The 14,077-nt window shown below is 32.9% G+C and overlaps 1 protein-coding gene across 1 annotated transcript; it reads right to left on the bottom strand.

Moving 5' to 3' along the window:
* Positions 1-2,171: 2,171 nt before the first annotated feature.
* Positions 2,172-6,552, bottom strand: LOC136231128 (uncharacterized). The gene is made up of 3 exons (XM_066020414.1): positions 5,999-6,552; positions 5,732-5,917; positions 2,172-2,494 (listed from the first exon to the last, which is right to left on the bottom strand). The coding sequence occupies exons 1-3, from the start codon at positions 6,488-6,490 to the stop codon at positions 2,210-2,212; spliced, it is 963 nt and encodes a 320-aa protein (XP_065876486.1). The 5' UTR covers positions 6,491-6,552; the 3' UTR covers positions 2,172-2,209.
* Positions 6,553-14,077: the final 7,525 nt, after the last annotated feature.

Below are 14,077 nucleotides of genomic sequence, written 5' to 3'. Positions count from 1 at the left end.
AAATATGTAGCTGAAATGTATAAAGGGAATATCGGGACCTAAAGGCGATCTCTAGAGATTGTGAAGCATCATGCGCACCAAACCAACACCTAACGTTATCATTTTGTGTATTGTGTACCTTTCTATTTATAGGATGATAAGAGTATTTGCTCTAAATGAGCTAGATTCCACATGACATATGCTTAATGGAGGATGTTTTTTGTAAACATAAAATGGTTGCACCGACTGTAACTTTTAACTGTGAATCAAGGCAAAAGACCAGAGTTGAATGTGCGTGACCTTGAGGTCTTTATTAACTGGTCCACGTGGCGTCGGCAGTTACTGTTTCGATAGAGATTATCCTACTGGACCATGTGTAACGTGATAGTTATGTAATGATATCAAATGTCTCCCCTCTCCTCGAGAAGTCGATAGACCGAAGTGCTTTAGGGTTTTGTCGTACTGAATTGTCGAAGAAGAGATTTGCTACTTGGTGCTTCAGCTTATACTTGACTAAAGTCGGTGTTTGTGCAAGATGAAAACATCCTTCGGTCAAGTTATTTGCGTTCACGCATGCATTTTACCTTTTAGTCAAAGTAGGTAGAAAAATTGATAGAGGCGTGGGAGAGTGGTGTTAATGCTGACATACCACGAGAAGTTAAAGCATGATGTCATCATACTTACTTTGATGACTATCGATATATGTCAAATCGGCATGCCTTTTTCTTTTAACGGATGTCATTAATGAGTGAATTTATGATGTCATTTCTAACCATGAGTGTCTTTGAACAGGTGTAATGATTACTATCTACCTTATTGACTATGTCGCATCCATTTCTTCCTTTTGAAGCATATAAAAGGAGAAGACTAGATTTGTGGGGATTTTTCTGCGGTCTCTATCTTCTTCAAGTTTTTCTTCAGAACCCAGTAAATATTTGTTTCTCTCTTTTGCCTCTTCCATTTGTTTTTTTTTTGTGTATGAAAGGATTGTGCCGAAAAAACTCTAAGAAATCTCCTACCACTGAAAAATTCGAAGAATTAACCTTTTTTGCAAACATCCACAACACAAATATGGAACCCAAAAAATCAAAATCCAACAAGGACATTGGAAAGTTGGAAGATGTTGAGAAAGTCGTTGCTTCCAAATAAACGAATCCTCAAGTTTGAGAACATCCTTCAACCCTAACTACTTAAGAAATCATAGATAGAGGTTGCCTACCTTGAACTTAATTTAATGGAGGAAAGTCTTCTGATTGAAAATTGGAGGGCTTATTTTGGCTTCGATGGTCATATAGAAATATTCATTTTACTGATGAAGTGGGGATTGGGATTATCCCTTTCGAACGGAATTGTAAACGTCCTAAAAGAGTTCAACCTTTGTCCATGCAAAATCTCACCAAATTCTTGGCTTGAATTCTCGGCCTTCGTCAAGGTCTGTGAAGATCTGAAGATTAACTTGATCGGACCTTTATTTTAGTCCTCCTAAAAACCCATGAAGAAAATTGTGGATAATGTAATTTATTGGTAGATGAACTCACGTGGAATGGATTTTTTACTAGAAAATTACAGAATATTAAGGAATTTTTATTAGTATATATTTTAAATAATAAATAATCGGTTACTAAAATTATTATAAATACAAAAAAATCTAATATGGGAGAAAAAAAAAATTACAATAAGTAATTATTATAACAAGTTACTCAAATTATAGCATTTTCAAAAGGGAGAATTAGAGGATGGTACACATTACACACTTACTTCAAAAAGACAGACAAATCAATTTCAAATCAATTTATATTTCTTTATACTTTGGCAAATCCATCCTTCTTTAAATTTTACCTCTAATTTATTTCTCTTTTGAATTTCTATCTTACTTATATAGACATTATACAGACAGTCATTTCAATTTATATGTTTTAAATTACACTTGCAACTTATTTATATTTTATTATTCAAGTACTTTTTTTAGGTTAGTATTGTTTTAATTATTTCCTATAATTATTTGATTTTAGCAGTCAATAGACACAATTTCAAAATATAATTTTTTTTTTTTTGCGTTTTCACCAAAAAAAAAAAAAAGGTCAAACACAAACCAAATTGGAACATTGCTCTATCAAATAGAAACTAAAAAAAAGTGGGTGTTCAACGAATTACAAATTGAACAATGCTATTTTATACCTATTTTTCTTGGCTATAATTTATTAAAATATTTGAAGTTAAATATATATATTTACTGAAAAATGCACTTGTGCTTGAGAGAAATAGGCACATTCATTTTAGTAGGGTCCATGACCAGCCAACATTGGACCCTCTTGTAGAATTTGGGCTTGACCAGCTGCCCTAAAACATGGCCTCTGGATCGAACCATGAAATTGAGTTCCAATGGCACGGGCTGAGTCGGGGCTCCATTTGAACTGCCCAAGTCCGATCCGCCGCCGTATAAGGGGATGTTACTTCCTTTTACCATTACAGAAACTGATCTTTGACTCTTTCTTGATTGATAGAACTCTTTTATCTGTCATTCAAACACATTACTTAAATCAGCTCAATCAAACTCATACTCAAACCATTGCATCAATGAATAAGTATATTCTTTACTATCATTTCACGGGTGAAGGGTCAATACGGCAATCTAACTGTAATTAGGTTTGTCTCTAAATATCAAATTAAGTCTTTAATCTAACATCTAATAATTAAAAGAGAAATATAATGTAAAAGACCCAAGGCAGATATTTTTATTAAATTGGGATTTCTACCACTATACATATAAAAAGATCGTCTGGTCAAAAAGCCATAGGAATGGTAATGGATACGGTAAAATCGAGTATCCAATACTATCTAATTCTAATAAAACTAACCGAATTCTATATAAAAAAGGTTTTAGATGTGAATGAATTTTTAAAAACAAAAATACCCGTGGTAGGTATAAGACCAGAATTAGAATATCCACTACCTGCAATGTATTTGTTAATCCGTATTTTTTTTAAGTTAATGAATGCACACTAAATATGAAGTGAATAAATGAAGAATGACAATATTAAATATTTGATTATTTGCTTTTGCTATTGAATTATATATTTTGGTGTTTAGAACTTTTAAGTAACGGATTTTTTTATTATTAAATTTATGAATGACTTTATCAAATTTATGAAATATTACATTTATGTATGTTTTGTTAAATTTATTGTTTATTATTTAAATGGATAATATATATATATATATATATATATATTTATTTTATTTAAATAGATAAGGGTATCTATGAAACGTGGAAGAGAAATGAAATTAGGATTATATTTGTTAAAGTAATGATGGGTTTAATTCTAAAAAAAAACTCTATGGTTTTTTTTATTGCGCTTCTTACATGAAAATCATAAAAAATTATTTTATATTCTAATTTAAAAATTTTAGACTCCAATTCATAAATTTTAAACCCTATAAATAGAGAAATTTACATATAAATCTATATTTGAAAAATTATTTACAGTTATGTCAAGTCATAATTTTCCATTATGTCAAACTAATAAAATCATTACTTTTAATCTATTTTAAGAATTGGAGTTTATAAATTATGGGTCTAGAATATATTGTCTAGGATTTATGATTGTTAATTGAAGTTTAGAATTTTTAAATTAGGGTGTAAAATTGTACTTTATTTATTATATATGGAAAATAATGACATATTCAAAGTTAAGTTTGATAATCTGATTTAGTTGTAATTTTATATTTAATTATGATATTCACGTAGGAAGCCCTAAAATATATTCTAGACCCATAATCTACAAACATTACTCTTTAAAATATATTAAAATATTTATTTAGTTTGACATAGTTAAAATTGTTACTTGACATAGTTATAAATAATTCTGAAAAGATGAATTTTTATGTAAATTACCTTTTTCTTTGCAGTTTGGTTATTATGGAAATTTTCATCGCAAAAAGAAAAATTTGTGGTTTACTCCATTAGCAAATAAAAGATTTTCGTCTAATGTCATCAATTTTACTAACGTGGCAAGGAGCAATTTTATAAAAAAAAAAGTTCCCATTTTTTCTAAGTCAATTATTATTATTTTTTATTTCTTTTCTCTTTGCTAATGGAACAAACCACGATTTCTTTCGACAAAAATTACCACGATGACTGATTTACAAATCAGCGAAACAATGTGATTACTTTTTGGAAATTAACCCTATTATTATTACAAATACATTGTAATAAATATCGGTTGAAATCTCTATTTATTTGGTATGGGGATGATTATAAATAAAAAAAATATTACATGATCATTAAGGTCCATGTAATAAAAAAAATAGGAATGACTAATAAAGCATCTCCCTCCTTACCCAAAAAAAAAAAAATAAAGCATCTCCATCCCTCTTTTAAAATGAATGGCAAGACAATTGTTAATACATATATGACTTTATTTTTTGCGATTTTTTTTTATATATTTTTTATTAGTAATAGGATTTGAGAACTTCTACTTCTACGGTGGACCGGGTGTAATGGACCCAACCAATGAAAAATGAAAATCATGCTACCTCATTGAGAGATGATTGGTGTAAGAAAAGAAAATGTACACTTATCATGTTTCTATTGGTAAGGTCCAATGGATCGGGACTATAGTAGAATTTCTCTGATCCATTTTATTAATTGTTACCACATATAAATAAAATGAATAAATAATATATATTGCATTATCCAATATATTATCATCAATTAATATGCATATAATTATTAATTTTTTAATTAATATTAATATTAATTATTTAAGAAAATTATATTCAATTTATTTAAAATAAATATTAATTAATTTTTATCTCAAAATAAATAAACAAAATAAAATTCTACAGAATAATAATAGAAGGTAAAGGCTATGCTTACTTTGTTTTTTACAAAGCAAGCCTTACTTTATAATAGAATTGTGCTTTCTTTCATTTTTATAATTAATATTATAAAACTTATTTATTTAAATATTAATTAATTAATCGAATAAAATTTAATAGGGTAAATGTGCAAAAATACCCCTAACGTTTTGGGCCTGGAGCAATTTTACCCCTAACGTAGGAAGCCAAGAGCAATTTTACCCCTAACGTTAATAAATTGGGTCAATTTGAGAAATAATTCATCAAACTGTCTTCTCGGTCATGAATCTTGTCATCTACACTTCATACGTGTGTCATTTTATCAGTAACAAATCATAAACATACGTTGGGATGTGAAAAAAATAAAAAAAATAAAAAAATGTACTGTCTTTTGTACGAATTAGAAAAAATAAATATAAAAAATTCACCAAATTTATAAATATTAATCTCAAATTTTATTATTAAATTATAAAAAAACATGAAATCATTTTTTCAGAACGAATTGTTATGTAATTGGTGCTGAATAAGGAATAAAAATATCCGTGTTTTATAATAGTGTCTGAAATTGACCCAATTTATTAACGTTAGGGGTAAAATTGCTATTCACTTCCAACGTTAGGGGCAAAATCGCACCATTTTAGACGTTAAGGGTAAAATTGCTCCTAACCTAAAACGTTAGAGGTATTTTTGCACCTTAACCCAATTTAATATAGTAGAAAAAAAATTAAAAGATATTTAATTTATTAATAGGATTGGAATTATACTAACATGAAATATCTGTCTGGACCTTATGAAAATTGATTTTGGAAGTTATACCGAATGATATAGTTACTAAAAAAGCAGAAATTATATAATGATAACAAAAACCGAAAATTAGAATAGAAAAACTTACTGATCCAGTAGCAAGAGTGAGTTGAGAGTAGGATAGATGTAAAGGACTTTCAGAAACATGAACTCCAAAAAACGTCGCCGTGTTTCTAAACGTTAACTTAACCGTACAATTCATCGACACCATTTCCGTTGCTACTCCTGAGAAATCCGCACCCGCTTGCACTATAAACCGATCAAAAACTATACTCTGCAAACTCAACAAAATCCCCATTAATCCTCAAAATTAATCAAGGCTTAAACAAACATTAATTAATCACTAATTAATTACCTTCATCGTTACTCTAGGTTTCTGAGGCCGACTTGCACCCCACAAAATCAGCGAAAACAAAGAAAACAGCACCAAAAAACCCGCAATAAAACCAACAAAATAGCACCGTCTAGATAATCCATAAAGACCGATATCTCCATTAAGAAGTCCCTCTTCTTCAATGGCGTCAAATTCCTTCCAAGGCTTCCGGACACCTTTCCGATTAGATCCATCGTTTTTCCGGTGGGGCTTCAAGGAACCGGAGAAGCGGGTGGAGGAGGAGTCACGGGAGTGCGGGCCTAAAGAGGAGTTTGAATGAGAATGAGGAGGAGATCCCATAGGGCTAATTACAGGAGTAGAATGGAAGGAATTAGTGGTTTTTTCTCCATCGTGAGAATCTCTGGAGGGGCTCTGGACGTAGTAGACAGGGCGGCGAGGCGGCGAGGATCTCGTGGGAGATGATTGTGTTATGCTGCTGACTTCTGAGTCTGTTTTTGAGAGATGATTCGACATTGTTGATTGAGAAACCCTAGGTTTGATTTGGGTATCTTTTAGGGAGAAAGAGGAGGAAGAAGAAGTAGTGATAGTAGTATAAGAAGAAATAGAGTGGTGAATTTTAAAAATAAAAAAATAGGATATTGTGTAGAAGTAGAACGTACGTTATGGGAGATGCACGTTGGTGTTGAATAAAAAAGAATATCAGAGCGGGTAATTAATAGGGGAATGGGGGGACCTGACAATAACTAGCTGGGATTGTCTACTTCATTTATTTTCATGCCGGAAGGTGACTAAATTATACACAACTATGTACTAAAAAAAAGGCTTAATTTCTCAAAAAATAAAAAAATAACAAAAGGTTAAAGTCCCAACTATATGCTTAATCTATATTTAAAAGTTAATTAAAATCACTAATTACGACAAATTAAGGTTAACTTTTTTTTGAAACTCAAATTAAGATTAACTTGAGTGATTAAAATACGTTTAAAAAAACTTTAATTGAGAAAGGATCCACCTAATAGAGACTTTGACGAACCTCGAATTGAGAAATCGGACAAACTAAAAAAATTCATTAGTTATATTTTTTTTTTGAAGAAAAATAAGTTTCATTAAATGAAATCAATATATAACTAATGAGAAGACCTAGCTAAAAGCCACCTCATTCGCAGAACAACCTATAAATCTTATAGAAATGTCATTGATACTAGAAATAAGACTTTTACAATCTTCTATAATGGAACTATAAGCAAAACGAAAGTATGCTTGATGAATATTCTTCATCACTAACAACACATCTGACTCCACTTCCACACCACTAAAACAGGCCCGTCCCTGAGCATTGGCAGGAGGAGCGTCTGCCCAGGGCCCAGGGACGAGAGAGGACCCAATTATAGTAATGTATAGTATTAAGAGTTTTAAATTATACTTGATTAAATTAAAAATATATATTTTGATTAAAAACATTGTCATCAAATTCTTTCCAAATTAAAAACATTGACATTAGATAAAATTAAAAAAAATATATATATACTTGAATTAAAAACATGGGCATCAATTACCAAATTTTCTAATTTACCTCAAATTCTTTCCAAATTTCCTAATAATAATATTAAATATCAATTCCCTAATTTATCTCAAAGTCTTTCCATAATTATCTCTCTCACTCATCAATCACAACAAAATTTCTAATTTATCTTCCCTTTCACACTACAATCCCAAAGAATATTGAATGGTATTATCTTTCATCTTCAGTTCATATTCAATTCATTAGCTATATAATCAATTTTGTTCTCTAATCACTCCATTGTGAAACTTCCAATTGCTATTAGTATTTTTTTTGTCTTTGAAAAACTCTATCAAAATTCTGATTTACTTGGTCTTCAGAGACATTTTGGAAGAAACGCATCATAGTCTTCAAATTTCAAGAACTTAGCCCCTAAAGCCCGTTAAGTGAGATGATTTTCAGATTTGGTTTTTCATTTTTATGTTATCATACTTTGTGTCCTGAATAGCATAAAATCTATTAGAACTATTTTATAATTTATTAAATTTGAGAATGTTGCATCTAGAAATGATCAGACACCATTTTGTATAAGAAATTGGGTACTTAAAGCAATATAAAATGTTTTTTCATATGCAATACTTTTATTATATCGTTTATTAGGGTCTCACTTGGTAATCGTCCATGGGCCTCTAAAATCTCAGGATCGGCCCCTAAAACCCTTGAATTTTGATCCAGCTGAGCTGAGAGTCTTTCAAATACCAATATTTTCACGTTCCCCTAAACCGAAAAGTTTCCAGTAATACGTTTTGAAAATACACCACAAAAGCGACCAACGTTGTCCCTAAACACAACACCAACGCCTAACTAGTCTGACCTAGAAATAATTGAAGTGTCTGTGTAATTTTGGACATGATCTACTAAAACACCAACTGCCCGTGGGTTTGCAGTCCACAACAGTTCCACACTAATAAACTCATGATGATAGATAGGTCTGTCCAATAGAGCCCACCTAAACCTGCTTTTTGGATCCACAATTACACTATTATTTAAAACTGCCTCCTCACTTTTATTTAAAACATCTTTTTTCCTTCTATGTTTTACTTCCATAACCACAATATCTGCTACAGACTCATTTTTCTGACCCATGATTTATACCTCTTTCATAATCAACTGCCATATTAATTATTTCACTAATGTCGCCATTAGTCCCATGATTAATACCACTAAATATGAAAGTTTGTTCAACCGTTTTTGTCTTTTCCAGTTCAACTGAGTTACGCTTCCTTCATAATCAACTGCCCTATTAATTATTCCACAAATATCGTCATTAGTCTCATGATTAATGCCACTAAATATGAGAGTTTGTTCAACATTATTGATAATTGTTTTGGACTTTTCCATAATAACTGATCCCTGATTTACTGCTCTTTCATAATCAACTGTCATATTAATTATTCTACTAATGTCGCTATTAGTCCCATCATTAATGCCACTAAATATGAGAGCTTTTTTTGGGTCTTACCACCATGCTCCACCATCACTCTCTGGTCACCCCCGCTGATGTTTGACTGAACCTCAGTAATCAACCATTTTTCACCTTTGTTGAACTGCTTCCTTCCGGTCTGAACAAGCATATAAGAGCCATAAAGCTTTTCAACTTCTTCATCATCAGTCGAATCATAAACTTTTGGACATGAGAAATCTGTATGGTCTAAAAACCACACACAAAACAAACTTTTTTTTGTTCTCTCGTAGTGAAATTCTGCCGCAACCCATCTCCAACTGGTCGTCTTAACTTCATTCTCCTTATAAACGGTTTCCAGACATCTATAAAAATACGAACTCTTATATACTCTTTCTCCAAATACATTGAAAGTTATTGGCATCAGAGGCGATAAATTTTCCTACATGATTTCCAATAATCACAGCCACCTTTCCAGACATGAATCCATGGGAAGATTGTAAAATATGAACACAGACATCTACATGAAACAGTGGAATCTCAGCTGGTAGTTCATGTTGATTCGTTCGATGTATAATTATGATCTTATTGTCAAACATCCATGGACCACTATCATACACTCTTCTCACATCAATATCATGGAAAAATTGCAAGACGAATAGGTTAGTTGATGGATTGTATGTATACTCATTTTTCTAGTTTTCACAGGAAAGCCAAAGTATCTCGCATTACCTGAAAATCGACGGATTTATCAGAGAGAAATCTTCCAACCAGACACCATCTTAGATCCACCTGTTCAGAATTGAGATCTCTATCATCAATCAGAATACCTCTATTTTCTTCTTCCTCTAGACTCAAATTGGCATACATAGTCTCGATACTACTTGACAATACCATGAAGCAAAACAAGATAAAATAAAATAAAACTTGTTATCGGAAATAAGAGAAAACAAAGCTTATTATCAAGACTTAAAAGCTCTCCCTGAGTGATATATACTATTAAGTTGTTAATTCTCCGTTAATCACAACCTTCCGAATAACACTTTCATTATCTTTTCACTATGCACGTATCTCATCACTTTTTCCTTTCTCCACTAATTATATCTTCAATAAAAGTTGATTAAATCTCTAATATGATCCCTTAAATACCTCTATAATTGTAATAAAATTTAATTTGATTTATTATTTATATTTTTAGTTCTATTTTAATTTGTATTTTCTGATAGTTTAAATTTGGGTAAATTCCAAAAAAAACCTCTGTGGTTTGATGTTCTTCTAAAAAAACGCTTGTGGTTTGTTAATACAAAAAAAAGGACTGTGGTTTACGCCATTACCCGAAAAACGGAAAAGGGTTTAACACCGTTAAAAGTACTGACGTGGCAATGGATAAAGTTGGGAAAATATTTTTTTTTTATTGTTTTATTTTTCTTTCTTCTTCTTCTTCTTCTTCTTCTTCTTCTTCTTCCTCCTCTCTCTCTCTCTTCTTCTTCTTCTTCTTCCTCTCTCTCTCTTCTCTTCTTCTTCTTTTTTTCATCTTTTTTTTGTTCTTTTTTTTTAATTTCCAGAATTCAAAAATTCCATTGAGGACTAATGTTAATAATTTTACTTTCTTTTCTTTTCTTCTAAGCCTTTTTTTTCCTTGCTCTTTCTAGTTTGTCTTGGTGGTTTGTGATGCACAGTTTTGTGAATTTATGATCTGTTGGACTTCCTTGTAGTGCAGATCTAATCGAGCTTTAACTTTTAAAATATTAATACGTTAAAATGCCCCAGATCGACTTTTGATAATCTCGAGCTACTGAAGAATGGTCTACCTGGAGCCCTTGTGACTGCACTTATTCTTGTGACTGCACTGAAGAAAAAAAAGATGAAAAAAAGAAGAAGAAGAGAAGAGAGAGAGAGGAGGAAGAAGAAGAAGAAGAAGAAGAAGAGAGAGAGAGAGGAGGAAGAAGAAGAAGAAGAAGAAGAAAGAAAAATAAAACAATAAAAAAAATATTTTTCCAACTTTACCCATTGCCACGTCAGCACTTTTAACGGTGTTAAGCCCTTTTCCGTTTTTCGGGTAACGGCGTAAACCACAGTCCTTTTTTTTTGTATTAACAAACCACAAGGGTTTTTTTGGAAGAACATCAAACCACAGAGGTTTTTTTTGGAATTTACCCTTTAAATTTTAGTTATTTTATATCTTCCATTCTATTTTGATCAGTATTTTATTATAATTATCAGTTTAGTTTTAGTAAAAAAATGACCAAACCTGCTATGTTTTGTTCAATTCAAGTGAGGGGTTTTTTTTTAACTAAAACCAACCTGTTATTTTGAGAGCTTACCTATGCCTTGAGAGGTTATGGGTTCGAATCACATCCGGGTCTGGTGGGGATTTTTCGGGATTTTTCTTTCTTCTTTAATGTAAGCGCATTGTGCGCAAATTTAAAAAAAAATCAAGCTAAAAATATAAAACAATTGAATAAAATTTTATTTCAATTTTGGGAAGAATCCAATTAACGGATTTAATAAATATATTATAGATCTAATTGACTTTCAAGATATAAATTGAGGATTTAATTGGTGAATTTAAAAGGTTAAAAACCTAATTGATTTTTAAAATAAAGATTAAAGATCTAATTAGATTTTAAGCCTAAATAATAATAATAATAGTGTTCACCTTTAGTTAATTATATGGTTAATACATTAGTCTTGTACTTAGTGAAATAATTTAATTGATCATCTGAAGCTTAAAGTGATATATTAATGATCCGAACTTATTTAAATTGACCTTTTTTTGAACCTTTTTTTTTGACGAAAAGATAAAACTTTATTGGCTGATATCAGCAGAAAGAATAGGAAAAAGGAAAAGAGGAGCACAGGGCCACTCCTCGCGTACATACACAGAATTGACTGCTCTTGCTAAAGAATGGGCAGCACAATTCGCTGAACGCTTGACAAAAGAGATAGATATATTATCTAGCTCGTTAATTAACAGAATACAGTCAGAAATGATGTCGGAAAGGTATGATAATGCATGATTTCCCCCACGGATTGCTTGTACTACTAAAAGACAGTCTGAACGAAGCTCAATGTTACTTATGCTTTTGCTTTTTATCCACGATAGTGCCTCTTTTATCGCCATAGCCTCTACTATTATTGGTTCAAAGCAACCCGTTAGGGCCCCATGACAGGCTGATGTACAGAATCCTCTCTCGTCTCTTATTATGAAGCCGTATGATGAGAAGCCTTTATCTTTAAAGATCCCCGCGTCAATATTGCAGGCCGAGATGCCTGGAGCTGGTTTTCTCCAACCATCCACAATTCTTTCTACTGAGGTTGATGCTGCGTTCCTTAATTCCCACGCACTTTGCCACTCTTCAGCTTCTCTTTCTGCATTTCGTAGAAGGACCGGTATAGCTATAAGGGAATTTTGCCAAACCTTTCCGTTACGGTTTTTCCAGAGCCACCAGAGAACAAAAAGTTCAGCGCCTGCAAAATTGGTACCTGTACTGAGACAGTTGCTTTCAAACCAGATTGTTATATCCTGCACTTCATCCATCCGGTTGTCACCAAAGAAAGTGAACCATGTCTGTTTGGCATATGAGCAGTGAGCGAATACATGAGTTTCACTTTCGAACGTTGAGTCGCACACCGGGCAGAGGGGGGATAGACTGCTATGACGAAGCTGTAAATTCACCATAACCGGTAAACAGCCCTTCAACCATCTCCATATGAAATTTTTGATCTTGGGAGGGGTTTTTAATTGCCAGACAGCTTTCCACCTGATGTTATCCACCTCTTGTTGGCTTTGGGTAAAATCATTCAAAAGTTGATAACCCGATTTCACTGTGTAGTTACCAGAGGTTTCAGCGCCCCAATACCAATTATCCTCTAATGTGGTTCTGCGACGTGGGATAGAGAATATCAGCTGTTGATCTCGAGAGTTGAAGATGGATTGGATTAGAGGTCGGTTCCATTTATTGTCCTCTAGGAGCAGATCATTGACACTTCCTGTAGGTAAATCAGTGTTAATTGGAGAGGAAATCTTAGGATTTACCTGATCAGGGATCCAAGGATCGTCCCAGATACGTGTCATACGGCCATCATTAACCTTTCGTCTCAATCCTTTAAGTATTAGATGTCTGCTTGAGAGGATGCTACGCCAGATGAATGAGGGATTGTGTCCGGTCACTGCTTGCTGGAAATTAGTTACAGGGAAATATCGAGCCTTTAGCAGCCGAGTAACCAAAGATGTTGGGTTTTGAATTAAACGCCATGCCTGCTTTGCTAACAGTGCTAAATTGAAATCCTGTAGACGATGGAAACCAAGGCCCCCAAATTGTTTTGGTTTGCAGAGCTTGTCGTAGCTCAGCCAGTGAATTCCTGATGCTGCATTGATGTCGTTTCTCCACCAAAATCGATTCAGCATACGTTCAACATCCTCACAAAACTGTGCTGGCAGGAGAAAAATGCTCATAGTGTATGTTGGTATAGATTGCAGAACTGACTTGATCAGGACTTCTTTTCCTGCGCGGGAGAGGTATTTCTCTTTCCAGTTACTTAACCGAGATCTAATCATGTCTTTAAGATATCCAAATGTCATGTTCCTATTACGTCCGACAAAGGCAGGTGCCCCTAGATAGAAGCCAAGATCTTGAACCTCCTGAATTCCCAATACATCACAAGAATTCCTTTTTGCCGATTCATTTGTGTTTAAACTGAAAAATAGTGCCGATTTACTCAAATTGATGCATTGACCAGACGCCCGTTCATAGTCTTGAAGGCAATAATGAATCACTGACGCTTCGTCCTGATTAGCTCGAAAGAAAAGGTAGCTATCATCAGCGAAAAAAAGGTGAGATATGCTCGGTGCAAGCCGTGCTACTTTACAACCATGAATAAGACCTGCATTTTCCTTTGTCGTGAGAAGAGCAGATAGACCCTCCGCACAAATTAGGAAGAGAAAGGGGCTCAACGGGTCTCCTTGCCTTATCCCGCGGGTCGGAATAATCGGGCCAATTTCTCTCCCCCCTTGTACTATTGTATAACTAACTGATTCCACGCACATCCGCATCCAATTAATCCAGACGTCTGAAAAGCCCATCTTATGCAACATATCCCATAGGAATTTCCACTCCACCCGATCATACGCCTT

Source organism: Euphorbia lathyris, chromosome 5, assembly GCF_963576675.1.
Source record: "Euphorbia lathyris chromosome 5, ddEupLath1.1, whole genome shotgun sequence".
Lineage (NCBI taxonomy): Eukaryota > Viridiplantae > Streptophyta > Magnoliopsida > Malpighiales > Euphorbiaceae > Euphorbia > Euphorbia lathyris.
Note: the sequence above shows the minus strand (reverse complement) of the source record. Positions and strands in the feature narration are given on the sequence as shown.

Bases quoted from the DNA above. Each gene is read 5' to 3' on its own strand.
- LOC136231128 (XM_066020414.1), bottom strand. From the start codon at position 6,490: ATGTCGAATCATCTCTCAAAAACAGACTCAGAAGTCAGCAGCATAACA. The intron at 5,918-5,998 runs GTAATTAATTAG...TTGAGTTTGCAG, and splicing joins AACCTAGAGTAACGATGAAG to AGTATAGTTTTTGATCGGTT. The intron at 2,495-5,731 runs GTAAGTTTTTCT...TTTGAATGACAG, and splicing joins TCACTCTTGCTACTGGATCA to ATAAAAGAGTTCTATCAATC.